The sequence below is a fragment of the Pteronotus mesoamericanus genome, unplaced genomic scaffold (genome assembly GCF_021234165.1).
Source record: "Pteronotus mesoamericanus isolate MK-2021 breed Mesoamerican mustached bat unplaced genomic scaffold, CSHL_Meso_final scaffold_651, whole genome shotgun sequence".
Taxonomy (NCBI): Eukaryota; Metazoa; Chordata; class Mammalia; order Chiroptera; family Mormoopidae; genus Pteronotus; species Pteronotus mesoamericanus.
Window position 1 is genome coordinate 495,211 of NW_026555325.1, and position 27,380 is coordinate 522,590.

At 38.2% G+C, this 27,380-nt stretch overlaps 1 protein-coding gene across 6 annotated transcripts in view; it reads left to right on the forward strand.

Annotated features, from left to right (window-relative positions):
* R3HDM1 (R3H domain containing 1) overlaps positions 1 to 20,038 on the forward strand; it is a 199,943-nt gene extending 179,905 nt beyond the window's left edge. For 3 of the 6 annotated variants that reach the window (XM_054562489.1, XM_054562493.1, XM_054562491.1), the window contains 6 exons: positions 4,951 to 5,054; positions 7,049 to 7,221; positions 12,707 to 12,851; positions 16,918 to 17,000; positions 17,459 to 17,543; positions 18,507 to 20,037. In XM_054562489.1, the coding sequence (XP_054418464.1) occupies positions 4,951 to 5,054; positions 7,049 to 7,221; positions 12,707 to 12,851; positions 16,918 to 17,000; positions 17,459 to 17,543; positions 18,507 to 18,862 (946 nt within the window). In that variant the 3' untranslated portion in view covers positions 18,863 to 20,037. Of the gene's footprint in view, positions 1 to 4,950; positions 5,055 to 7,048; positions 7,222 to 12,706; positions 12,852 to 16,917; positions 17,001 to 17,458; positions 17,544 to 18,506 lie in introns of all 6 variants that reach the window. The other 3 variants (XM_054562492.1, XM_054562494.1, XM_054562490.1) reach the window with 2 other exon arrangements.
* Positions 20,039 to 27,380: the final 7,342 nt, after the last annotated feature.

Genomic DNA, 27,380 nt, shown 5'->3' on the forward strand with positions numbered 1-27,380 from the left:
GTTACTTTCTCTGTAGATTTCTCTGTAACACAGTTCATATGAATAGAATAACATGTAGTCTTTTCTGACTGGCTGGTTTTACTCAGAATGTTTTAAGTTTCCTCCATGTTGTAACATAAGTTTCATCAATTGTTTCTTTATGGAGCTAAATAGTATTCCATGGTATGGTTATACCTCTGCTGTGTTTAACCAGTTGTCAGGTGATGGACATTTAGGTTGTTTCCACCTTTTGACTCTACTAGTACTACTAGAAACATAAGTTTGTAAATTTTTGTGTGGGCATATATTTTTATTTCTGTAAGGCATATACCTAGAAGTGCAATCTCTGGGTCATATGGTAATTCTGTAATCATTTGAGGAACTGCCTGCTGTTTCCAAAGTAGCTACACCATTTTACATTTCCATCAACAACTCATGAGTGATGCAATTTCTCCATGGTCTTGTTAACACTTTTTCTTTTAAGATATTATATGTTTATTTTTAGAGAGGGGGAGGAGGGAGAAAGAGAAGAGGAGAAATATCAATGTGTGGTTGCCTCTCCCACGCTCCCTACTGGGGACCTGGCCAGCAACCCAAACATGTGCCCCAACTAGGAATCAAACCAGCAACCCTTTTATTCGCAGGCAGGCACTCAATCCACTGAGCCACACCAGCCAGGGCCCCGACACTTTTTAATTAGAGGAATTTCTTAGAATAGCCATTCTAGTGGATATAAATGATAGTGTAATTTTGATTTTTGTTTCTCTAATGACTAATGATATTTAATATCTTTTTGTATGCTTATTAAATATTTGTATATCTTCTTTGGAAAACTGTCTATTTCAATACTTTGTCCCAGTTAATTGGTTATATGTCTTTACTATCAAATTGTAAGTGTTCTTCATATATTCAGAAATAAATCCCTTAGCAGATTTATGCATTGAAAATATGTTCTCCCATTTTGTGGGTTGTGTTTTCACTTTCTCCATTCAAAGTGGTTTTTGGGTTGTTTTTTTTTTTGTTTTGTTTTTTTAGATTTTATCTATATATTTTTACACAGAGGGGAAGGGAGGGAGAAAGAAAGGGAGAGAAACATCAATGTATGGTTGCCTTTCGCACACATCACACCAGGGACCTGGCATGTGCCTGACTGGGAATCGAACCTGTGACCCTTTGATTCTCAGGCCAGCACACAGTCCACTGAGCCACACCAGCCAAGGCTCTCAAGTCTTTTCAAGTATAAAAGAGTTTATCTTTGATGAAGTCCTGTTTGTTTGTTTGTTTCTTTGTTGCTTGTGCTTTTGGTGTCTTATCAAAGAATTACCAAACCCAAGATTACAAGGATCTTGTAATTTTTTTATTTTTTAATTATATTTCATTGATTATGCTATTACAATTGTCCCAATTCCACCCCCCCACCAAGCCCTACCTCTCTCTCTCTCTCTCTCTCAGGTAGTCCTCACACCATTGTTAATGTCCATGGGTCATTAGTGTTAAGTTCTTTGGCTACTCCATTTCCTATACTGTACTTTACATCCCCATGGCTATTCTGTAACTACCTATTTGTCCTTCTTAATCCCTTCATCTCTTCACCCATTCCCCCACAACCCGTCTCAAGTGACAATCATCAAAACACTACCATATACATGATGTGATTCTTTGTTCTTGTTTAGTTTTTTAGATTCAGTTTTTGATAGATAGGTATTTATTGCCACTTTATTGTTCATAGTTCTGATCATTTTCTTAAATAAGCCCTTTTAACATTTAATAATGGTTCGGTGATGATGAACTCTTAGTTTTTTTCTTGTTTGGGAAACTCTTTATCTGCCCTTTGATTCTAAATGATATTTTCCGGGTGCGGCAGTCTTGCCTGTGGGTCCATGCTTTTCATCACTTTTAAATTTTCTTGCCCAGTACCTTTTAGCGTGCAGAGTTTCTTTTGAGAAATCAGCTGACAGTCTTATGGGAGCTCCCTGTAGGTAACTGACTGCTTTTCTCGTGCTGCTTTTGAGATTCTCTCTTCATCTTTAACCTTTGTCATTTTAATTATGATGTGTCTTGGAATGGGCCTCTTTGCTTTCCATCTTGTTTAGGACTCTCTGTGATTCCTGAATTTATATATCTATTTCCTTTGCCAAATTAGGAAGTTTTCTTTCCCTATTTTTTAAATAGATTTCCAGTTTCTTGATTTCTCTTCTCTGGTGCCACAGTGATGCAAATGTTGCAACACTTGAAGTAGTTCCAGAGGCTGCTTACACTATCCTTGGGTTTTTTTTTAGATTCTTTTTTCTTCCTGTTGTTCTGATTGGTTGTTTTTGGTTTTTTGGTTTTGTTGTTTTGGTTTTCGTTTTGGTTTTTTGTTGGGGTTTTGTTGGGGGTTTTTTGGCCTTTTTTTTTGCTTCCTTATGATCCAAATCATTGATTTGATTCTTGGCTTCATCCACTCTACTGTTGTTTCCCTGTAAATTGTTTGTGATTTATTAGTGTATCTTTTGTTTCTGACTGGATCTTATGTATGCTGTTGAGATCCTCACTAAGTACCTTGAGCATCCTTTGAACTCTGCATCTGATGGATTGTTTATCTTCATTTTGTTTAGTTCTTTTTCTTGAGTTTTGATCTGTTCTTTCATTTGGGCAATGTTTCTCTATCTCCTCATTTTGGCAGTCTCCCTGATTTTCTCTCTTTATTAGGTAGAGCTATCTTTGTATTAGGTTGTCCCTGTCTTGATAGCATGTCTTAATGTTCTAGGGTTCCTATAGTGTACAGTGGCACAGCCTCTCCTATCACCCAAGCTGCATATTTGAGGTGCACCATTCATGTGGGCTGAGTATTCCCTCCTCTTGTAGTGGAGCCTTGATTGCTGTTGGCAGGTCAATGGAAGGGGTTTGCCCAGGCCAATCAGCTGCAAGCACTAGCTGTGACCACTAACCACCAACTTCCATCCTCCATGGAGGATCAGCTGTGCAGCGGCTGGGTCATGCAGCTCCGACATGGTCTGTAGCTGTCCACTGGGTGCACAGGTTCTGGAGTTTTCCGAGTGGTGCAGGCCAAGGTCAGTCCATACCGGTATTCTGCCCAGGACCATCCTGCATGAGCTATAAAGCAATCTGAGATGGCTTCTAATTGTGCTGGGCTTGGACATTCCCAGGCAAAGCCAGACTGTGAATCTTGGCTGGCTGCTGCCAGTGCCAGGCCTATGGCCACTTAGCAAGAGGTATGGGGACTGGAGACTCTCTGAGATGCAGCCAACTGTTGCTTGTTTGACAGGATTTAAGAAGTTGTGAAGCATGAGCCAAGACCAGCCGTTTATATGGAAAATATAAGTTTGGGTGGACCTATAACTTGGGTGGGATGGAGTCTCAGGAGATCTCTAAGACAGAGCAAACAGTGTTAGCTAGGTTGATGGAATCTCAGATATGGCACTGGCCTGCCAGCTGTGTGGCTTTGTGGTCAGAGGGCTCAGAAAGGGACAATGGCCTCTACCTGCCTTTCTGTCTCAGAGAAAACTGCCCCAGCTCTCGCCTTGATGCCAAACACTTCAGTTCCTCCCCCTATGCCACTGGTGCCTTTCAAGCTGTGACCCTAGTGCCGGTGCTCAGAGAGAACGAATCTAAGTCCATGTGTGGGTTCTTTAAGGGGAACTGCTTGAGGCTCCTGAAGTTTCTTCCACCAACTCAATCCTCACTGGTTTTTGCAGGCAGAAGTTGTGTGGACTTATCTTCCTGTCACTGGAACCCATGCGCTGTGGTGCCTGGTATAGGGCTGGGACTCCTCGCTCCAGAGGTGTCCCTCCCAAATACTTACCCGCCACACATGGGTGAGAGACAAGCCCATTCCAAGTCTCCACCCCTCCTACCCATCTGGATGCATGTGGTCTCTTTAACTCTGTAATTGTCAGACTTCCATTCAGCTCAATTTCTAGCAGTTCTGAGTGATGGTTGTTCTATAGTTTAGTTGTAATTTTGATGTGGTTGTGCGAGGAGGCAAGCCATGTATACCTATGCGCCCATCCTGACTGGAAGTTCCAGATATTGCTTATCTTTATACACATTTGTCTCACAAAGTATCCCATAGTGTGGATTTTCCTCATGGTATTATCATGGTTGTTTATTATTTCTCCCTGTATTTATAATTCAGTAGTTGGATCTGATGTAATTTTAATGCAATTACATGATATGTGAATGTAAAAAGTTATTAATGCTAGATTAAGGAGTAATACTATGTAAAAAATTATTTAAATCATAAAAAAAGACTAGTAACTAATAGGGTTTTATATATTAAAATTTCTAATTAACTTGAAAATTCTCAGAATTAATAATAAGTATGAGTGATTAAAAATGATTTTTCTCAAAGGATCTGCCAAAAAGAAAACTTTAAAAGATTGATTACAATGAATTTCATATTAGACTCTCAGAGATTTATTCTTGACAAGTACAGCAATAACTTATGGCTCTATGCTGACACCTTTTTTGTACTTTTGTCAGTAGTTATGTTAAAATGTGTGAGAATCATGTTCTTTTGTTTCATTTATTCTTAGTACATTTTTAAGCAATAAAATACTGTTTTGAGTCTCATCATTGTCAAACTGCATATTCTTCTCAAATATAGCTTAGTGAGATCCCAATAAATTACCTTATTTTATACAATTAATGTGTTATTTATCTTTTTTAAAGTAATTTTTTGAACAATACAAAAGGCATATTTTAAAATAAGTTGTACAAGAGTAAGAGCAATCAAATTAGTTGTTTTTCCTAGTTTTAAAAGACTGTTAATATTGCCATAAATATAAGGTAATTATCTAAAAGATAAAGTATTTATAACTCAGAGAAGAGTTAGATTTGACTTCTGCTAATCAATTTAAAGAATAATTTTATTTTATAAATTTGTAGGACTGTTTGTTCAAAGTATTTTTATAGTCATTTCCATCTCAGTGTGCTGTGTTTTTGTTTGATTTTTCCCCACCCCCATAGTTCATCAGTAGGTTACTTACAACATCCAGGATCAGAACAAGTACAGTTTCCTCGAACTACTTCACCATGCAATTCCCAGCAGCTTCAAAGCCACCAGTGTTCAGGTATGAATTATAACTGAACAACAGGATAAAGGTTTTTTCATTTAAGAAATAATTAAGTTCCTTAGGCATTTCTAGAAAAAGGTTTTCAACTTGGTATGTGCTGAGATGTACCTAGGATATTTAGGATACCCTCCAAAATCAGAATTGATGTTCCCTAGGATCCTTTCCTAGGAATTTTGTCATTACTCTTCAGAGTCTTCCTAAGTAATCCAGCCACCTCTTAGACTTCAACTACTTCTCTCAGCTAACACCTCCTAAATCTTGTTTCTGCTGAGACAAGACCATGTAGCCAAAAATGTACTAGGTGTATCAAAAGGACTTTATATTTACTATTTCTCCCTCTTCCAGCATTCCTTATCTCACCTACCTAGGAACAAAAACAAAGTTCAAAGTCATAATTAACTCTCTGTTCTTCCCTTTCACATTTATGCTGTAACCATTTCCTCAAGTCTGCTGCCATCTTCTTTCCTTCCCAGCTGCTGCTACTTTTGATCAAATCTTTTCATATCTTATTTGTAGTAGTCTCAAGTGTTTTCGCTTATTTAATGCTTCCCCTATACCCAGCCTTTCTCCTCCCCAATACACAAGCACATACAGACAATTCAAAAATCGTTGTCCTGAAACAGGAGTCTCTTCATGTCATGCCTCTGAATAAAAATATTTGTATGGGTTCTCTATTTAAATTCTAGAAGATATGCCTTCTGATTATACTTATATACTCAGTTCATATTCTCAATTCACACAGAACTTTGTTTCCAGAATATACTATGCTTTTTTTTATGCCAAAGATACTTTTGTACCTGTTCTTCTCCCTGCCTGGAATGCCTGTCCACCACCCTCCGTTTGCCAAAATCCTGCTCATCCTTAAATTTTGACTTAAAAATTATCTCTTCTACAAAAGCTTCCCCAGTCCTTAAAACAGTTTGTTGCTTCTTTTTTCTGCTTCCCTAGTGTCTTAAACAATCTTTATCATAACACTGTATTATATTGTAATTATTTATTGACATTTTGTTGATAAGAAACAGAGAAACAATAAATAATTATTAAATAAATAACTAATAGTGGCTGCATCCTACATGGATGGGCTGCTGTGGCTGAGGAGAACTCTGAGATGTCCCTAAGCAGTCAGCTTTTCTATGGTTGTTTAGCCAGGTCAGGTTGGTTCAATTTCTAGAGTACTAGAAACTTCCATGGTTACTGCAATGCAGACTGTGGCCCTGTTGGCAGGGCACAGGATCCTCCCTTACCTTACACTAAAGTGGCGAGTGGCAGGCAAAGTGTATGCCTAATACTAGCAGTGCTGGTACACAAAAGAAATAAATCAGATAAGATAGATAGAATAGTCCGCTTATCTTTGTTGTACAATTAGCAAAGTGTTTTGACATACGTGTAATCATCACAGGTCTTTATAGTTGGCCAAAGAACCCTAGCCTCCTTTTTCAAATGAGAAAACACAATCAAAGAGCTTAAATTTTCACAGAGTAATAGACAATTCAGGGTACTAAAATTGTGCTTTGTTAATCCCATTCCCATGTTCCAGACTTTTCCACTGCATGAAATCGATTTATTACAAGTTAACTTTTTACCCTGTCAAAATTTCTGTAGGATAATTTTTCCCAATTTTTCTTTGTAGTTAGAAAAAAATGCCTGTTTTAAAATTAATTAACTTTAAAAATTAAACACTTTTATAGGTCATATCTAAATTGTTCTACTCTCTACTAGTTTATGCAGTAGATAAGTGGACTATCCTGAGTAACTATAAACCTATTATATTTAAGAGTAAGTGAGATATTTAGGTCTACAGAGTTTATTTTAATGTCTTTCTAAACACACAATGCTTTTTGCAAGAAGCGGTAGGGTTTAAATCTGCCTTACACACATAATAGTAAAAGTTTATTCAGAAATGTAAAATTATTTTCACTTATCGTGGTGTATAAAGATACCAGCTGTTTGCTGAAGTGTACTGATTGTAGTATCCTACTTCTGATTTTCAGCTGTGCCACCTCCACCACCTGGTGGAGGTATGGTGATGATGCAGCTTAATGTACCAAACAATCCACAATCTCGTGCCCACTCACCCCCCCAGTGGAAACCAAACAAATATTACTGTGATCACCAGAGAGGACAGAAGTGTGTGGAATTTAGCAATGTAGACAGTATTGTTCAGGTAAGATGCTTATTTTTAAAACTTTCAATATTTTAATCACAGAAGATTGACCTAAAGGGATTGATACTGAATGGGAACCTCAAACAGATTAGTAAAGAAGTTTGAATATTTTTTATATCCAGTCAATTTCTTTCAAAATTTAAATATTGCCCTGACGGGTGCAGCTCAGTTGGGCACTGTCCCACAAACCTAAAGGTCACATGTTCGATTCCCAGTCAGGGCATATTCAAGAGGCAACCAATTGACGTTTTTCTCTCACATCAATATCTCTCCCTCTCTCCTTTTCTTCCTCTCTCTCTAAAAATAAGTAAAATCTTTTTAAAAAGATTTAAATATTATTTCCCAACTTTTGCATATTAAAAAAATTTTTTTTAATCAGAAGGTAAATTAGTTCTCAAATTTCATAAAGAAAAAAGAGTTTTCTTTTTCACATAAAATATATTTTAGTATAACCAGAAAGTTTGTGAGGTAATGCTCTTTATCATAGAAATTAATAAATGTAAAAGCAGTGGTAGAATTTAAAATCACCAATTTTGAAATCCTATTAAAATAATGTATCAAGGAAAAATCTTTAGCAAATGCCAAAAACATTAGGAAAAGGTTTTGGGGGGACTTTAAAATGGATAGATGAAGCAGACAACACTTGAAGCAACTAATCAATAGTAGCATCACTAAAAGTGGGTCAGCCAGACATTATTTGTCTCCTGATGTGGTGTAGAGGAAATACACAGTATCACATGATGTACTCTTGTCAAAAAAAAGAAAATTAAAAATTGAACCTGAGTCTAATCGAGCCTCTAAGTCTAGCTAGTAATTTACAGAAAATCCAAGAATTAAAAAAAAAAAACAAATCATACGATATTATATTCTTATTTTACTGGACAAATTGGCCCCATTTCTTTAACAGATAAATGGATTTTTTTTTAATTTTTTTTTATTGTTCAAGTACAGTTGTCTCCATTTTTCCCCTACCACTGCCCCTACCCCATCGATCCCCACCTCCCGCCCTTGATCCTGTCTACCTTTGGCTTTGTTCATGTGTCCTTTATACATGTTCCTTGATGATAAATAACATTTTGAAATGAAGGCTGGGACTGTTATAGATTAAAAGAGACTCAAGAGACATACTAATCAAATGGAACATACTGATCTTCCTTGCATACTGACAAGTCAAAAGATGTTTTAGGGTAAAAAGAGGATATTAAATATATTGATTTTTAGTATGAAAATGGTGTTTTTTAAATAGTTTTATCTTTTAAAAATATTTATGTACTGAAATATTTTTAGGTGAAATGCTGTGATATATGAGACTTGCTTTAAATAATTCAGGGAGAAAAAAGCAGGGGAAATGACAATCACAGTTGAATTTTGGGTAGATGGAAGTTTGTTATACTCATCTCTCTATACCTTTATATACATGAGAATAACAGAATTAAAAGCTTTTTGAAGTATTTCTTAAGAGAGAAACTATACACAAAAACTTAAAATGCACCTGACAAAATCATAGCAGAATAAAAAGATCAAAAGTCATTTATAGGCTAGCTCACAAACTATATATAGCCAATGGCCATTAAACAGATGAAATGTAAAAATATTTTTTATTTAGATAATTGGGAAAATTTAGGAGACTACTAGTTTTCAGTGTTGGCAGAGATATGAAGTTCCACTGTACACTCTTGGTATACTGTAATTTACTACAACTCTTTTTTGGAGTGCAGATTAGTGACTTATTTTCAAAATGTAAAGGTACATAGCCTTTGATCAACAAATTTACTTCTATAATTTTTTTGTCCAGTAAAAATTGTGGAACAAGCATACAAAAATATGTGTACAAGGATAGTTCTTTGTACACTGTTGTAACATTGAAAAACTGGGAATAGTCTTGATATTCAGCACAAGCTCTGTAAAGCCCTGCAAGAAGACCTTAAAGTTAGATTTCAGGCTGATCCTTGATGCAGAAACAGCCTGCAACAATCTATAAACAAAAACAATAACAAAAAAATCCCAGCAAATCCTGAAAAAGCGGAAGAATCTGATCCCACTCTTACCACACTATCAGACTAAAGTAACCAGTATTAAACAAATGAACAAAATGCAAGGCATACAAAGAAACAGGAAATTATGGCCCATCCAAAGGGAAAAAATTCAACAGAAATTGTCCCTGAGAAAGACCTAATTGGATCTCTTAGACAAAGACTATGAAACAACTGTCTGAAGGGTGCTCAAAGAACTAATGTGGAGAAAGAAAACGATGTTTGAACAAAATGGAAATATCAGTAAAGAGATAGAACACCTAAAAAGAAACCAAAAATACTCATAGATTTTGGAGTAGAAAATACCGTAATTGAAATGAAAAAATACTCACTAGAGGAATTTAGTGGCAAATTTAAGCAGGCAGAAGGAAGAATCAAAGTACTTAAAAATAGGACAGTGGAACCGTGGCTGGTGTGGCTCAGTGGATTGAGTGCGAGCCCTCAAACCAAAGGGTCACTGGTTCAATTCCCAGTAGAGCACATACCTGGATTGCAGGCCAGGTCCCCATTAGGGGGCACACAAGAGGTAACCACACATTGATGATTCTCTCCCTCTCTCCCTCCTTTCCCCTCACTCCAAAAATAAATAAATAAAATATTTAAAAAAAAATAGGACAGTGGAAAATATTATGTTAGAGGAACTAACAGGAAAAAAAGAATGAAGAAAAGTAAACAAAGCCTAAGGGACCTGCGGGGGACAACATCAGGTGGACCAACATATGTACTGTGGGCTTCCCAGAAGGAGAAGAGAGAGAAAGGGCAGAGAATATTTGTAGCAATAGTGGCTTAAAACTTCCCAAGTTTGATAAAAAGACATGAATATAAATGTCAAGCAGCTTCACAGACTCTTAAGATGAACTCAAAAAGAGACCTACATGGAGACACAGTATAATCAGCCTTTCAAAAGACAAAGGCAGAGTATTAAAAACCGCAAGAGAGAAATGACTCGTCACATACATGGATCCTCAGAAAGATTATCAGATTTCTCATCAGTCTTTGGGGGCTAAAGGCAGCAGGTCAGTATATTCAAAGTACTGAAAGAAGAAAAACTGTCAACCAAGATCCTTGATCTGGCAAAACTGCCCTTCAGAAGTAAGGGAAAAATTAAGAATTCCCAAATTAAAGAAAGCTGAGCCCTTCCCTGTAAGAAATCCTCAAAGGAGTCCTGCAGAGTGAAGTGAAAGGACACTAGACAGTAACACAAAGCCACAAGAAGAAATAAAGCTCTCAGGTTAAATACATGGGCAATTATAAAAGCCAATAGTATTAGACCAATGGTTTGTAACTCCACTTTTTGCTTTTTTACATGATTTAAGAGCTTCATTTTTTTTAATTATCTAAAAGGCAGTATTTTTGTAACTTTGATTTGTAACTCCACATTTTGTTTTCTACATAATTTAACAGACATGCATTTACAAGAAATATTAGTTTGTTTTGAGCACGTAGTAGATAAAGATGTAATTTTATGACGCCAGCAACCAAAAGGGGTGGTGACAGCTGTAAAGGAACAGATATTTTGTGTGTCAGCGAAGTTAAACAGGTATAAATTCAAATTAGAGTATCACAACTTTAAGATATTAAGTGTAATCCCCAGGGTAACCACAAAGAAAAAAATCTATGTAATATATACAAAATGAAATGAGGAAGGAATTTAAATATTTTACTACAAAAAAATCAAGTAAACACAAAAGACAGTAATGCAGGAAATGAGGAGCAAAAAGCTATAAGGTATTTAGAAAAATAATGCCCAGGTGACAAAAGTCCCTCTTTATCAATAATTATCTTAAATGTAAGTGGATTAAACTCTCTGGGTCAAAAGACAAAGATAAACTTTAGAGCAAACAGCTTGCAAGAAACAAAGGACATTGTATACTAATAAAAGTTTCAATACAGCGACAAGATGTAACAAATATTTAAAAATGCACCTAATAATCAAAACAAATGAAGCAAATACACAATTGTTCAGAGAAATAAATAATTCTACAATAATATTTGGAAATTTTAATGCCCCTACTCTCAATAGTGGATAGAACAAGGAGATACAAGATAAGTAAGTAAATAAACAGCACAGCAAACCAACTAGATCTAGCAAACATACACAGAACACTCTATTGCACAACAACAGCATACACATTTTTCTCATGTGCACATGGGACATTTTCTAGGATAGACTATATGTTAAACCACATAGTAAATCTCAATAGATTTTAAAAGATAGATATCATGCAAAGTATCTTCTCCCAACCAGCATCATACTGTAAGTCCTACCCAGGGCAATTAGGAAAAAGAAATAGAAAACATCCAAATTGGGAAGAAAGAAGTAAAATGATCTGTGTTCAGAAATAATATGATCTCCCCACAAGATGCATATAACTAGAAATGAAAAATAGTAACTTGAAAATGGAGAAACCAAGCAGACACCACTTTAACCCAGCCATTGAAATAAACATCACCAATACTGTGGTGACAAATGGCCAGCATGTTCCCTCTCCTATAATGTACTGAGAAGGACACAACATCACTTCTCTGGTATTCCTTCACCAAATGTATATCATGAACTTTTTGAAGAGAAAACAGCAGGCAAACCAAAAATGAGGAACATTTCACAAAATGACTGATCTTTAAAATGACCTTCAGAAATGTCAAAGTCAAGAAGGAGAAGATTGAGGCCCTATACCAGATTAAAGATCAAAGAGACATGGCAACTAGATGCAGCACTTCGTTTTAGTTTGGATTCTAAACTAGTTAGGTTTTTCTTTTTTTTGGCTATAAAATACATTTATGGGACAATTGGTAAAATTTCAATAAATTTACATATTATATAATATTACTGTTATTAGTAACAGTATTAGTAGTGTTAATTGCCTGATTTTGACAATTATACTGTAGTTATTTATATAAGAAAATTTTCTTATTTTTAGGTAATAGACAAATTACTTCAGGATAGAGGGGTTTTGTGAACAACTCATTCTCAAATAGCTCAAAAAAAAAAAGATAAATCCAATATAATAAAATATTAACATTTGGGGTATCAGAGAATTCTTATGCTGTTTTTGCAGCTGTTTTTTATGGGTGAATTGTTTAAAAATGAGATGTTAAACAGTTAATATGGAAAAAAGAATGAGGTCGACGTAAATATTCTGTCATCAAAAAGTACTTAAAATATTGTCTAAGTGCAAAAGCAGGATTCAAAAATTGGACGTATAGTCTTTCTATTTTTGTAAAACATGGTTGTATGAATGCATATGCATAGAAATAATGTTACCAGTGTTTTTCTTTAGGTGTTAGAAATTCTGAATTTCCATAATGTTTTTATATTTGTAATAACAAGTATATATTGCAATAGTAAAACAAGTACATATTTATAATCAAAAAGAATAAAAATTTTTGTCCAAAAGAAATTTGCAAAAAGTCTGACTAAAATGCTGACCATTTTCTTGTTGTAATTACAGCACAGCCCTCAACTTAGTAGTCCCATTATTTCACCAGCTCATTCGCCAGCACCAGCTCAGCTATCCACCCTGAAAACTGTTCGTCCCTCTGGACCACCACTTTCCATCATACCCCAGTTTTCTAGACCTTTTATCCCTGGGCAAGGTACGTATGCACGAAACTAGTCACAGCCTCAGAGAATTTTAAGACATCAATCCCAATAACTTTGTGATTTACGTTGGTATTGCTATCTTTTAGTTTTCCACAGGACTACATTTTCACCTCCACCCAGACATATTTGTTTATTACCATATACTCCTGATGTTAATGCTTCATCACAAATTAATAATTACTAATTTACTAATTACTTACATTCAGTAACTACTTATATGACAAAATTAAAATGGTTTTAACTTACTATCCTTAGACTCCATTCCTCTGTAGTAGTAATAAGCAATTTCTATATTTGTTTTATATTGCTAATGTCCATATTACAGTAATATAGCAAAAGTGTATTCAAAAATATATCCAGCAAATATTTATTGAGGACTTACTGTGCCCCTGGTGTACAAAAATGAGTAAGATGAAGTCTTTTTTTTTTAACCTATTTATTTATTTTTTTAGAAAGAGGGGAAGGGAGGGAGAAATAGAGGGAGAGAAACATCAATCAGTTACCTCTCACACACCCCCAACTGGGGGCCTGGCCCACAACCCAGGCCTGTGCCCTGACTCAGAATCAAAACTGGCAACTTTTTGGTTTGCAGGCCAGCACTCAATCCACCAAGCCACACCAGCAAGGGCTAGGATGAAGTCTTTATCCTCATCAATTCTCAGTCTAGTTGGAGGAACAGACACACAAGCATTGATTATAAAATAATATGGAAACCACCCTGGCTGGTATGGTTCAGTTGGATTGAACACCATCCTGTGACCCAAGAGGGGAGGGGTTCAGCTCCCAGTCAGGACACAGGGCTGGGTTGTTGGCGGCTCCCCAATTGGGGGTGAGCAGGAGACAGCTCATCCATGTGTCTCTCGCACATTCATGTCTCTCTCCCTCATTTCCCCTCTCTCTAAAAGTAAATAAATAAAATCTTTTAAAATAATATGGAAACCATTCATTTTATTTCCTGGAATTTATTTTAAGGATAAATGCACACAGTCAATACAGTAACAATTTATGCATAGAAGTTTATTCTTTGGGGGGAGATTTTTTTTATTTTATATTTTTATTATATTTTATTGTTTATGCCATTACAGTTGTCCTCACTTTATCACCCTTTGCCTGCCTCTACCTAACTGCCCCCCCACCTCAGGTAATCCCCATGCCATTGTTCATGTCCACGGGTCACGCACATAAGTTCTTTGGCTACTCCCTTCACCTTCATCCCGTCTCCCCGCTGTCCCCATCAACTGTCAGTCTGTTCCTTGTGCTCATGTCTCTGTTTCTATTTTTTCATTAGTTTATTTTGTTCATTAGATTCTACATATAAGTGAGATCATATGGTATTTGTCTTTCAATGACTGGCTTATTTCACTTAGCATAAGAGTCTGTAGGTCTATCCATGCTGTTGCAAAAGGAAAATTTCAAAACAACCTAAATCTCCATCCGTAAGGATTACTTAGATTATAGTATATCCATAGAAGGAATACTATGCAGTTATCTAAAAATCATGTTTTACATGTTTAGAATATTATGAATGATTTTGAAAAATAAGTTACATGGATATTTCAAAAAAGAAGATGTCCAGTAAGTCTTTAAAAAGATGTTCAACATCATTATTCATCAGGAAAAATTTGAATGAAATATCACTTGGCCCCCACTAGAATGGCTTTAATCATAAAAACTACCAACACTGAACATTGGTGAAGACACAGAGCAACTGAAATTCTCACACGTTGATGTGGAAGTATGAAATGATAAAAACCATTTTGAGAAAAGATTTCTTACAAGGTAGCTATTGCACTCCTGGGTATTTATTTACCCAAGAGAAGTGAAAACCTATCTATGTGGACTTGTAACCGAACATTTATAGCAACCTATATTAGCCCAAACTGGACAGACTAAATGTTCACCAATGGAGATTAGATAAACAAATTGTCGTGTATCCTTACAATGGAATACTGCTCAACAATGAAAATGAACAAAGCAAATTACTGATATGCGACAACATGGAAGAAGCTCAGAGCTATGTTAAGCAAAAAACAAACCAGACACACAAAAAAGACACTCTGCATGATTTAATTATATGAAATCCAATGACAGGCAAACTAAACTATGATGTTAGAAATCAGATAATGGTATGGATGGGATATGGAGTTTACTGGAAATGAGCTTGAGGGAACTTCTCAGGAAATGGGAACCTTTATTATCTTTTTTGGGTCATGGTTACATGGACTTTCATTAAAGATGTGCGTTTGATGTTAATTATGCCCCAATTTTTTTTTAATATAAAATACATATACACGTGAGCCTACACGTAGAAAAAAGACTGAAAAGACACACCAAAATGTTGGAAATGATTGAATTACCAAGTTGATTTTTATTTTCTCCTTTGTAATACTGTGTTTCCAAATTTTCTACAAAGCCAGTTACTTTAATCTAGAAAAATAAAGCATGTTACAAGAAATAAATTGAAACAGAGTGTAGGTTGAAACTGTGTGGTGATGTAGTAATAACAAAATGTTATTACTACCCCAAGAAGAGTGCCCCAAGAATGCCCCCAAGAAGAGTGCATAGCATGGCCTGTAAGGAGGGATCTTTGGTTACTGCTGACTACTGTCTCATCTCCATTGGCCTAAACTTAACTCTGACTTCTTTGCAACTGTTTTTTATGCAGTTTTTTATGTTTCTTCACAATTCACATGTGCATGTCTGATCTCAGTGCTAAGCCTCTATGTTATATCTGCTGTTCAAGTAGTAAATGGGAAGGAGTAAGTATATCATGGATGTGTTCTGCCAGGAAGCTGCCCAGACATCTTCACCATGTTCATTAGCAAAGAGCACCATAGAGTTGTAGGAAGCTCACACCTTGCTTCTCTCTATTAACAAAAGTGTCAAGAGAAAGGGTATGTATCATTTCCTGAAGATGCTTTCTAGCACCTACTTATAACTCTCTTCCAAACACAGAATGTGCTAAATTTGGGGACATGTGGTTAAAATAAAATGAGAATATAACAAACGAAAGCATTCTTTTCCAGGACAGGGTTTTTTGCAATTCACATTTTTTAAGCCCCTTTCATGGGATGACTTTAGGAATCCCAGCAAAAGAAAATAATTGAGGGATCTTCATCCTGACAACCCCACACTTAGTGATCTAGGAAGAGGATACTTGCTCATGAATAACACTTAAAAACTGTGTCACTCTGGCCCTGGCTGCGTGACTCATTTGGTTAGAGAGTCCCATACTGTTGCGGGTTCAATTCCCAGTCAGGGCACATACCTAGGTTGTGGGTTCAAAACCCATTCAAGGCGTGTACGGGAGGCAACCTATCGATGTTTCTCTCTCACATCACTGTTTTCTCTCTCTCTCTGCCTTTCTCTCTCCCTCCCTGTCTCTCCTTCCATCCCTCCCTCCTCTATCCTCCCCCTCCTCTCTCTCTAACATCAATAAACATATCCTCAAGTGACGATTTAAAAAATAAAATGATTTTTTTTAAAAACTACTGTGCCACTCTTTATAAGCAAGTCAAAATTTTAAATACAAATTTTCATTTAAAAACAGCTTACAGCGTAAATACACCTATTGATTAAGACTAAAAATGTTCATATATGTATATGTAAATATATACATGTATATATTTATAGTAGTTAATAGTGAATTTGAGGAGCTAGGGAGCATACTGTTTTTTCAGGGTCTTCTCCTTCCCCTGAAGTTTAAGTTATGTTAATTTTTAATCATCAGACAAAATGTGGATTTTAGTATCTCAAGTGGTTGGAGAGGGTATCACCGTTATTTTAGTGGGTTTCATATGAATGTCAAGGTATATAGAGAAGTTTCTCTTCACTTTATCCCCTGTCAACCCAGTTCCCACCACTTATGCTCCTTCATAACCACTGTTTTAGTCCTTAGTCTTTTGAGAAGTTTACCCCAGCTCTTTAAAGGATATTTGAAACTTTTAATTCTTTTTAAAAATATGTCAATACCTACTCAACTGAGGCAATTTAGTAAACTCTAGGAAGAACTTATAACTGAGTAGAGAAACATGTAAAAATATTTCTCTTGACTTTCAGGAGATGCCAGATATCCATTACTTGGCCAGCCACTGCAGTACAATCCTCCTGCTGTTCTGCACGGACACATTCCAACCCAACAGGTAAGAAAGCCAGCTGTCTGACCTCCTAGACTTTGTTGGCAGAACATCATACTTCCGTTGCTGAGGGTGTGGTGCCCTGGGCCCTCCTGTTGGCATTGCACAGGGAGAGAGAGCTCTGCGCCTCAGCAGTTGATTTCTCACTGTTGCCACTGGCCCCACCAAGATCAGAGCAAGGGAGAAGGTGGAACACCGCTTGGCTGAACCATAATTCACTTGTGCTATCCAAAAATGGGTAGTGGCTGGGCGTTAGGGCACCCTTGCTTCTGAAAGACCAGCAAGCGACTGGTCATAGCATGAGACAAGAGTGCCATTGCCACAAGGCAGAATTCAGAAGGGCTGGGATTGAAGTTTTTTTGCTGAAATACAAAACCCATGCTGAGTATGTTAGGTGTTTAAACATTAGAAACACATTTTTCACCATTATTAACCCTGTTTCTCATCTGTCCATGGGTTTTCAGGGTCAGTCTGGCAACAGGCATGGAAACCGAGGAAGGAAACAAGCTAAAAAAGCTGCATCCACTGACTTTGGTGCAGGAGAAGCAGGTGTGTTGTGGAGCCAGCAACTTGATGTGATTTTACCAATTGTTTACCAGTTAAATAGTCTTTAAAACTGTACCACAGCACAGAAATGGGGTTTCCTCTTCCTAGAGTCCTGCAAAAAGTCACAGAAACTTATACCATCTATAATGTAGGGTGCTTGAATATGTTCTTGTAATGCTATGTAATTTCAGGTTTGAGCGCATACTAAAATACAGGTGGGGTTTTGGAGGGGTGAAGGGACCAAAGGGAAAAGACACAGGAATAGGTAGAATGAAAGTCATTGCCCCTATTCGTTGAGAAAGGAAGTAGTCCTTGTAACCATACAGAGATAGTCTGAATAAACAAATATATCACCTTTCTGTGGGAAAGTGCTTTCAAGTGTTTAACTTTCTCTTCATCTTCCTTCGGGTGGTTAGGGAAAGTTCTGTTATCTTTAGTTTACAATGGTAATGTGGAGTTCAGGAAACTGTTTACCGAAGATCACGTGCCTTGTCCTGGCCAGCGTGGCTCGGTTGGTTGGAGCATCATCCCATAACCAAAGGATGTAGTTTCAGTCCCCAGTCCAGGCACATACAGGAGGCAACCAATCGATATTTCTCACATTAGTGTTTCTCTCTCTCCCTTCCTGTCTCTCTAAAAGCAAAGAAAAAATGTCCTTGGGTGAGGATAAAAAAAATTTAAATTAAAAAAGTCACGTGCTTTATTTAGAGAAGCCACTGTACAATGCTGTCTTTTGTATGTGCATCTATCAGGGAAGGCTGAAATGGGTAGTTTAGCACCATTAGCTCTACACCCCTTGCCTAGGGGGTAAGAATGATTTAAAAGGTGGCCGTAACAATTATAATTTTGTGGGTTTGAATGGTTTTAAAAAAATTGGTTCATTTTTTATGTCATATTTGGGTCTGCAGTACTTTTTGGTCCCTCTTCAGTAACAGGGATTATTAATTCTACACCTTTTCATTCTAGTTATTGGGAAAGTCTTGGAAATTACTGAACTGCCAGATGGAATAACTCGCATGGAAGCTGAGAAGCTTTTTGGGGAACTCTTTAAAATTGGCGCCAAGATACGGTGGCTGCGGGACCCCCAGTCCCAGCCACGTCGTCACCCCCTGTGCTGTGGAAGCGGGGACAGCACCGTCAATTCTGAACGCTCTAAACCCAGTGACTTGGCCTCCACATATACCGTCTTAGCCACATTCCCTTCCATTTCAGCTGCGCAGAATGCGTTGAAGAAACAAATTAACTCAGTTAACAAATTTAAACTGAGAACAAGCAAGAAGCACTATGACTTTCATGTTTTGGAAAGGGCAAGTTCTCAGTAACAGAGCCACCTTGGACCCTTGGCCTTTATGATTCCCCTGTCCACTCCCATCTTTAATTGGCTTGGTACTTGGAGCTTCTGTTAATATGATAGAGATTCCTAGGATGTGTGGTCATGGCGTAACAACTTTTGAAGACAGGCCAATGTTTCAGCAAAGGGGGGAAAATACACACTCACCCCAAATGACTGTAGGAATCCACATCGGAATGATACAGAGTCAGCAGCTTTTTCTGAGGAAATGCTGTTTAAATGCCTCCTAACTTTTATAGTTATTTTGTTTTATATTTCTGAATTCTTGTATCAGATCCAAAGCTCTATTGTACAGCAAATTATTCTTCAAAATTGTTACAGTCAGTTGCAACCTGTATTTCTGTTTTTGCAGCCAGCACAATGTGATCCAACATAAAATTCATGGGGGGAAAGGAATACAGAAATGGAATAACCAATTCAGAACCATGTGCTATCTTTTCAAGGGGCTGAAGGGTGACCAAGGAGAGCCCACAAGCAGATTACTCTTCCCCTGTGTCTCTGAACAGAAACAATTTCCAGAAGATACCGAATTCCCTCATTGGGTTCTTTCCTTATTTGTTTAGGTAGTATGACCATTTAGTGTAAATTAAATTATGTTATGTTTAAGGCCTCTTAATCAAACCACTTAGACTCAAAGGGGAATAGAAATCATTCTAGGCAGGAAAATACTTCCAGTTATTTTTAATGTCCTTCCAATAACTAAATGCCACTTGTTTGCATTTCTCTCCTTGTGGCTGTTTGGTCACCTAAGTAAATGCATTTGATGAGTGCTGGAAACTTCTTTGGCAGTTTAAAATTTGTTTTCATTGTTTGCAGCAGATCACTGGACATCAAAGATTCATTGCACTTATGAACAAGGAACCTTTTTTTCAATTTCTGTGTAATTTGAAAGGCTGTACAATGTGTGCTGATACAAGCCTTTTTCAGTTGAAGAGAATAAATGTTTACAAATATATACCCACTTTGTCTCCTGTAAATTAAAATCACCATTTTTAAATAAGTGTATTAAAGATTTAACCTGTCCAGAAGATCTCAGTTTCAGACTAAAAGAAGATGAAGACAGTAAACCCCTCATCTTTTTCTTTTTTTCCTCTATTTATTTATTTATTTTTATTTACATTTATTGGGGTGACATTGGTTAATAAAATTATATAGATTTCAGAGGTACAATTCTATAATACCTCATCTGTATATTGTATTGTGTAGTAAACTTCATCTTACACGTGTTTTACAAAGCATCACTTTCTCTGTGGCAGTGATTCTGGTGGGTATGCTTCATGTAATTTTGTTCTCTTATAAAGTTAATACCAATCAATTGTAGACAATTTTGAGTATGAACATACTTACCTAACTAAAAATAGAATATTGTTTGGTTAGATAAAGAATGTGTATTTTTAGCCAGTATACTGATCACACAATTAATTGTCCAGTTTAGCTCAAATGCTATATAGAAGTTTTTCCCATTTGTTAGCCAAGCAAGTGCTGAGGACCTCAAAAGGTGGAAGGGTCTGTCATATGCAGCTTGCCTGGAGCCTGGCTTGCTTCCAGCCCAGAGTAGGAGCAGCTCAGGAGCAGCAGGTGTTATTAGCACAGATGTTCACACACTCCAGAGCATATGCAAAATCACACTTAGTCCCTAGGAATCCCAGGCCTCCCCACAAGCTTGCGCATCCCAATTACTGCTACTGTACCCCAGGGTGCAAAAGTTGGAGCTGCCTTTGAACCATGTCAGATTAAGGAGCGATATGCAGAAGAAAAAGTAAAGACTATAAAAATCATTCCCAAGGCCTGTTGAATTTTTATTATTTTTGACTGTAGAGAGTTGAAGATCTAAAGAATATTTAATTAGGGCCAGCATTGCAAAAAGAATTATTCAATCATACGTGGGGGTAGAGACAAAAAATACAACCCTGTGGTTTATTTCAGTTCTCTGAATATTTTCTTTAACCTCCCCAGCAGGAATCCTAGTAAACCTAAGTGGAGGTTTAGTTGACTTTTTTTAAATTGAGATATGATCAACATAACATATATTTGTTTCAGTTGTACAACATAATGATTTGACTGGATATTTGTATATATTGTAAAATGATCACCACAATAAGTCTACTTAACATCCATCACCCCACGTAGTTAATAAATATGTTTTCTTGTGATGAGAGCCTCTAAGACCTACTCTTACGAACTTTCAAATATACAATACAGTGTTAACTATAGTTACCATGCTGTACATTTAAACCTAAAGTTTTGCTTTATAGTCTTGCTTTACCCTTTAATAATTGAAGACTGCCCATAAGAAATAGATAAGAAATCAGAGCAAGGCTACTATTAAGTCACTCTCAGCCACTACCAAACCCCCCATTCCCTGATAATCACATGGGAATAGTTATGAAATTGCCAAGACATCCTCACATGCACACACGTTACAAAAATAATGCACCCATTCCCTAGACTATTTTCCCCTGTTCTCTTTCAAGAGTCTGATTTTACCTATAGAAAAAATGGTGAAAGGAGGAAGCATTTAAGATGTGATTTGATCTAGACTTTAAATCTTCCTAAAGATAGCTTCGGATGTCCCAGGTCCCTGACTGGTTTTTCCCAGAGCACTGACCGTATTTAGGGGCAGACAGTACTTTCACAAATGGGCTATCTTAACTGTGGATATACAGGATGGGGCAAAATAGGCTTATAGTTTTTAATACAGGAAATTTTATTCTTGTGTTGTTTTCTATATGAACAACTGTAAACCTGCTTTTGCCCTACCCGATATTAGCAGTTGCAGCATCCCCTTCTTTGGGAATGACAGGAGTCAATAACTTTATACCTCTGCTACTTTATATACTAGAAAGCTGAGAATATGGCTTATTGTTTTTAAAACCTTGGTCCACCAAGAACATAGATATGTTGGGTATGTGTGTGAATCTAGTGCGTAGTGGTTTGCCATGATGTTAACAGTAGTTAAAAATAATTAGCTTGTCATCTGAGCTGAAGACAAAGAATCAGATCCATGCCCCCTCACCCCACCTCAGGCTAAAAAAATTATTTTGGTTCCACTAGGTAGGAACCTGTGTATAGCCTGGAAACACAGGTTTCAGTAAAGCCCATAATGCTGGAGTGGCTTGGGAAGAGTCAAGCCAGCACATCAGCACCTACCTCAACATCCGAAGGGTGATGGTCTTCACATGTCAGCAACAGAAAGAAATGGAAATGTACGATTTCAGCAGACCAGCTGCAGGGCCTTTGTGAAAATGGCCAGATCCCCCAACCCCAGTCTACTGCCTGCCCAATAGATAGAAGATGTGGTCTGTATAGTCTTCATGGGCAAAAAGCACAGCAGATCTTACCTTCAGGTTCCTGGTATGGCCCTAGCATAAAGGTGCTCTATACGTGGTGGCATGATTCAAAGCTAGCCCCACATGGCTTGGAATTCTGGAAGTCTTTATGACATGAAACTAAAAGAACCAAAGGCTCATTGCAGCCATTAAGTCCACACACCTTCACCAGCATGAGAAACAGGTAGACAATCTACCCTCAAGCCCACTATGCTCAAACTGCAGATTGCGTATTTATTAGTTGTCTTCCCCTTTAGTGTCTACACTTAGATTCATTGTGGTTTGATTTCACCAGCATAAGAATATTGGAGGAGAATAAGGAAAAGACAGCAGGACCTCCTGAATCAATACTGGCAAACACTGGTTCTTTGCAGGGGAAAAGAGGGGGAAGCATTGAAATAGATAAGTCATTAACTACATAATCCCTCCTCTCTTTGCCCCCCCTCCAAAAAAATCTGACTGTTTCAGTTATCTCTTGCTGTTTAACAAACCACCCAAATTTAGTGGTTTAAAGCAATACTGTGAGTCAGGAATTTGGGTGGGGCTCAAAGAGGATGGGTTGGCTCTTCAGCTGGTATCAGCTGCCCTCAGCAGGCTAAGCTGGGCTGGAATTTCCAAAATGCCCTCCTTCACATGCCTGGGATCTCCAATATCTGGAGTCCAAGGGCTGATTCTTGGCTATGATGCCTCAGTTGCCTATGTGAGCATGGATACTCCCTCCTAAGGTATCTCCTCCAAGGCAGCTCTGATGCAGCAGGCAGTTACAGGAACAATAAGCCAGGTAGAAAGGTCACCAGAGCAGAGAGATCCTGGTGCCTAGCAAATTGTTGGTCCTGCGGTTTAGACCTTTGACCTTTCATATCACTGGTCATGTGACTTGGACCCTTCCCTAATCTTTTCTCCCCTTGTGTGTCTCTTGTCCTGTAGTAGACCCTCAAATGAGAAAAAAAGGGGACCAGAGAATAGCCTCATATGTTTCCCTTGCACAACCACTCCCTTAAGCATTAAGCCCTCAAGATAATGAGGTTCTGACCCACATCAAATCTTGGGAACAAAGCCTCAGGTGTGATAACCACAGAGACAGTTTTGGTCAAACTAGACCCCAGCTGTGTTTCAGCTCCAAGCCCAGAAAAGTGGCAAAACCAGATGAAATGATGCCATGGCATCAAAATCAGATGCAATAATTAATGACACTACTCTAATGTCAACCAGTCAGTAGAGACCATGATCCTGAAAGGACACACCTGGGAATTTGATAAATATTCCATTGAAATCCTCCCCTGGGACCTCTGCAAAGCTCCCCACCGTTAGGGAGCAGATAAAAGCCCTCAGTGAAACCTGAAAAGCCAGTGTTCCCGCTGTCTGTCACCTACCAAATCCAATAAGCAGAGACAGGGATTGAATCTTTATAGGTGCTTTGTTCAGATGGTTGGCGATCTGAGAGAACGGTGGCTTTGTACCCTAACAGACTGTCTTAAATTCCATTTTAAACCAATCCTTTTTATAAGGAGAAGAAAAGTGTAGGTAAAGGGATTGGAATTCAGGGGAAAAAGTTAATCAGATAAAAGCTGCAGCATTCTTTCATCTGTGTCCTGGGCAGTGGACGTCTCACCCTAAAGTACAATAGCTCAGATACCATCGTGATTGGTTGCAGTCCTCCTGAGGCACAAAGGTGGAATCGCTTATGCTTTCCTGGAGACAAAGTGGGTCATATCTTCAGGTCCTGAAACAATAGCTTTTTACATGTATCAATCGCTAAGCTTATTAGCTATCACCTGAAACAAATTTTTCCAACAGTTGAGTCCCCCATCATCATGGTGGAGGACCTAGTGCCACTCTCTGTCTGTAGCAGGCCTTGCACCTTTCCCCATCTCCATCTTCCAGGTGCATTTTCTTTGCTTTGCTTTCACCTAAGCACCAAGGGCCCTTCTTCTGCCTCCGTACCTTGTTTCCTGAGTCCATGCAGCCCAGATGGCTCGCTTCTCCCATGGCTCACTTCTATGGCTGTGGCTCTAAATAAACGTTTGCTTATATTTGAATCTTGGCCCTGAATTCTTTTCCTAGCCAAACTCAAGGACCAAGGTCTAACATTGGGTGCTACTCACCATTAGCTTGTCCACGTGGCATCCCTCTCTAACCACCATAGCCTAGGCTTATTTATAGTCACCATGCTGTATATTGGATCCCCAGAACTTACTCATCTTATAACTGGACGTTTGTACTCTGACCACCTTCACCCATTTCCCCTCACCCTACACTCCTACCCGACTGGCCCTGGCAAATACCAATCTACCCTCTGTTTCTAAAAGTTCAGGTGTTTTTTTTAAAGGTTCTACATATATGAAGTATTTGTCTTTGTTTGACTTACTTAGCATAAATGCCCTCAAGTTTCATCCATGTTGTCACAAATGGCAGGACATCCGTATTTGTTTTTATTTATGGCTAAATAAGAAAAGTCCTCTTGAAACCTGATCTTGGAGTTCCCGAATGCCATTTCTGTTACATTCTATTTGTTAAAAAAAAAAAAAAAGCTATAGGACTAGCCCACAGCAGAAGAAAGAAACCCCTCTTCCAGTAGAAGAAATAAACCCCACCTCTTGAATGAGAGAAGTGACAAAAAGGCATTTAGGATGGAAGACATAGTTACAATCATCTTTGGAAACAATTTACCACAAGAGAGGCAGGAGATAGAATAGGAAACCCTGAGACACTGCAGCTATCTTCATTCACATCCTGATTTCCAAGAATCTCCTTGTGACAGCTGATAAAAATTAACATTGCGGTTTCCTCCCCGAGTGGGCAATCAAGGAGGATTCAGAAATCGCATATGTAGAAGCTTAAGTAAAAACTGTATAAAGCCTGTAACCCTTCAATAGAAGGGATCCACTCTCTGGCCAAAGATGGCCTGCTCCCATTTCTTGGGGGGGTGTACTTTCATTGATAATTTCCCCACTTGCTTTGCTTCACACTATCTGTGTGGTCAGTCCAATTCTTTGTTTGCAACCACCAAGAGCCTAGATTCTGTCTCCATCTGCAACACAAGGACAAATACACAAAAAGTTCCATTGGCTCTGCCTCCAAACCAAATCCTGATGTTAACAGGAAAGAGGATCTGACCCTGATCAGGTCAGTCTAGGACCAGTCGGTGGTGTGTGGGTTCTTCGTGCAGGAAACATTTCACAACACAAGTTCAGGTGATTTTAGAGAGTACATTTATTAAAACTGGGGCCAGTGAAACAAGGGGCCAGCTTAAGGTAGGAGAAGCAACAGGAGAGGGACTAGACAGGGAAATGAGCCTAAGCTGGGCTGCTTTGGCTTACTAAGAAATCAAAGAAAAGGAGGTCTTGGGGAGAGGTTCCGGGAGTTAGCCAGGGATGAGCTGCCAATGCCCATTGCCTCAGAGTTGCAAGCCTCATGGGATCTCAGGGTTTAGGAGATGCATGCCTGCAAGGGAAGATGGGGGGAATGGAAAGATGCCTGTGTGCTCCTGGGAGGGAGAGTGCACCAGGTCCTCCATCCTAAAAGCTTTTAAAAGCTGTAGGTTTAGGGGAGGTCTCTGGGAAGATCTCAATAGAATATGCATCAGCTTTATGCTGATGGGCCAAAATGAGATGTGTTCCCTTATTCATCTGTTCTTGGGTGTGGTTGGCACAAATGGCACTAACTGGATATCTAGTATTTATCTCCCTGAATCGTGTGATTTAAGCTATTTACCCTTGGTTGGGGAGAAGTGCAAACCATTTAAGTGTCCTTGGTTTAGGGAAGATAGAATAGCTACAAACTGCTTGTTTAACTATCTGTCTTGGTTTCCCTCTTTCACTTGTTCTGGCTTACTAGCCCATCTCACTGAAGTTTCTCTCAGGCTATCCAGGATTCCCTCTTCCTCTCCATTAGCACCTCCCTGGTCCAAGCTATCATCATCCTGGGCTTAAACTACTGAAATGATCTTTCTAAAACCACTCTCCCTCCTTCCACTCTTGTTTCCCTATCTGCACAGAACAAGAATGATCCAAAAGATAATCAGCTCATTTCATTCCCTGGCTGAAAATCCCTCAGTGGCTTTCTATTATTAAAATAGCAAATGTTTTTTATTTTGGTGTTACAGAGTTTGTCCACTGAGCACTAGCAGAGCCAAACACTGAAACCAAGAACTGCAGTAGAGAAATAACGGCTATTTCATTATGAATGGTGCCACACAGGAGAACATGAAAGCCCAAACTCCCCAATTCAGAGTTTGGTGGGTTTTTAAGAGTGTACAGGGAACAGGTTTGTGGAAGCACTCGTGGGGCAAGTATTCATTGGAGGACTTTGGAGCTTGGCTGCTTATGATAAGGGGCATAAGCACAGGATGTTTCTGGACAATGTACCCTCTGCTTCTGAAGGGTTCTAATATTCAAGTTCCAGTTATGTCCCAGTCCTTTGGTTTGGCGGAAGGGGAGAACTTTGGTTTTGGGTGCAGCTGGAGGTCAAAGTTCTCTTTCCTGTGCATGCTTTGGCTGCATGATGCAGTTTTGGTCTGTTGTCTGAAAGCAACTCAGTATCTTGCTAAACAGGATAGGACCATTTTGAGCTCATTCTGTAGTTACATTGGTTTACAGAGCTCAAGGTGATCTAGCCCTATTTATATCTGTGATCTTATACCACTCCAGTACATATGTATTGTTTTCTCTACCTGGAATGCTCTTCCTCTGAACTTTACCTGACCAATGCCTCTATCTTTCATATAGATGTCACTTCAGCAGTGAAGCCTTTATTATTTGCTGCCAGTCTAATGTAGCTACCCAATCACAATCTCCACCATCACTTTACTTCACTTCTCTGTATATCATCACTATCAAATCTTTTGTTTATTTTTTTGTCTCCACAGCTGGAATATAAATTCCATGAGGTCAGAGATCTCATTTTGCCTGCAGCTATATGCTGAAGCACTCATTGGTTTTTTTAACAAACTACTTGTTGATTGTTTAATGACACACAGAATATTAGGAGAATCCTACCTAGCTTCCAGACCTGGTTATTTCACTGGTTTGGATATCTCCTAAGTTATACCAGTGGATAGGAGAGAGCTGTAATAGAAGCATGATTCAATTCCTTAAGGGCTGGGACTGGGGCAAGGTGGGGGCTGGTCTTCAGGACATAGGCTGGCAAGGCGAAATGAAA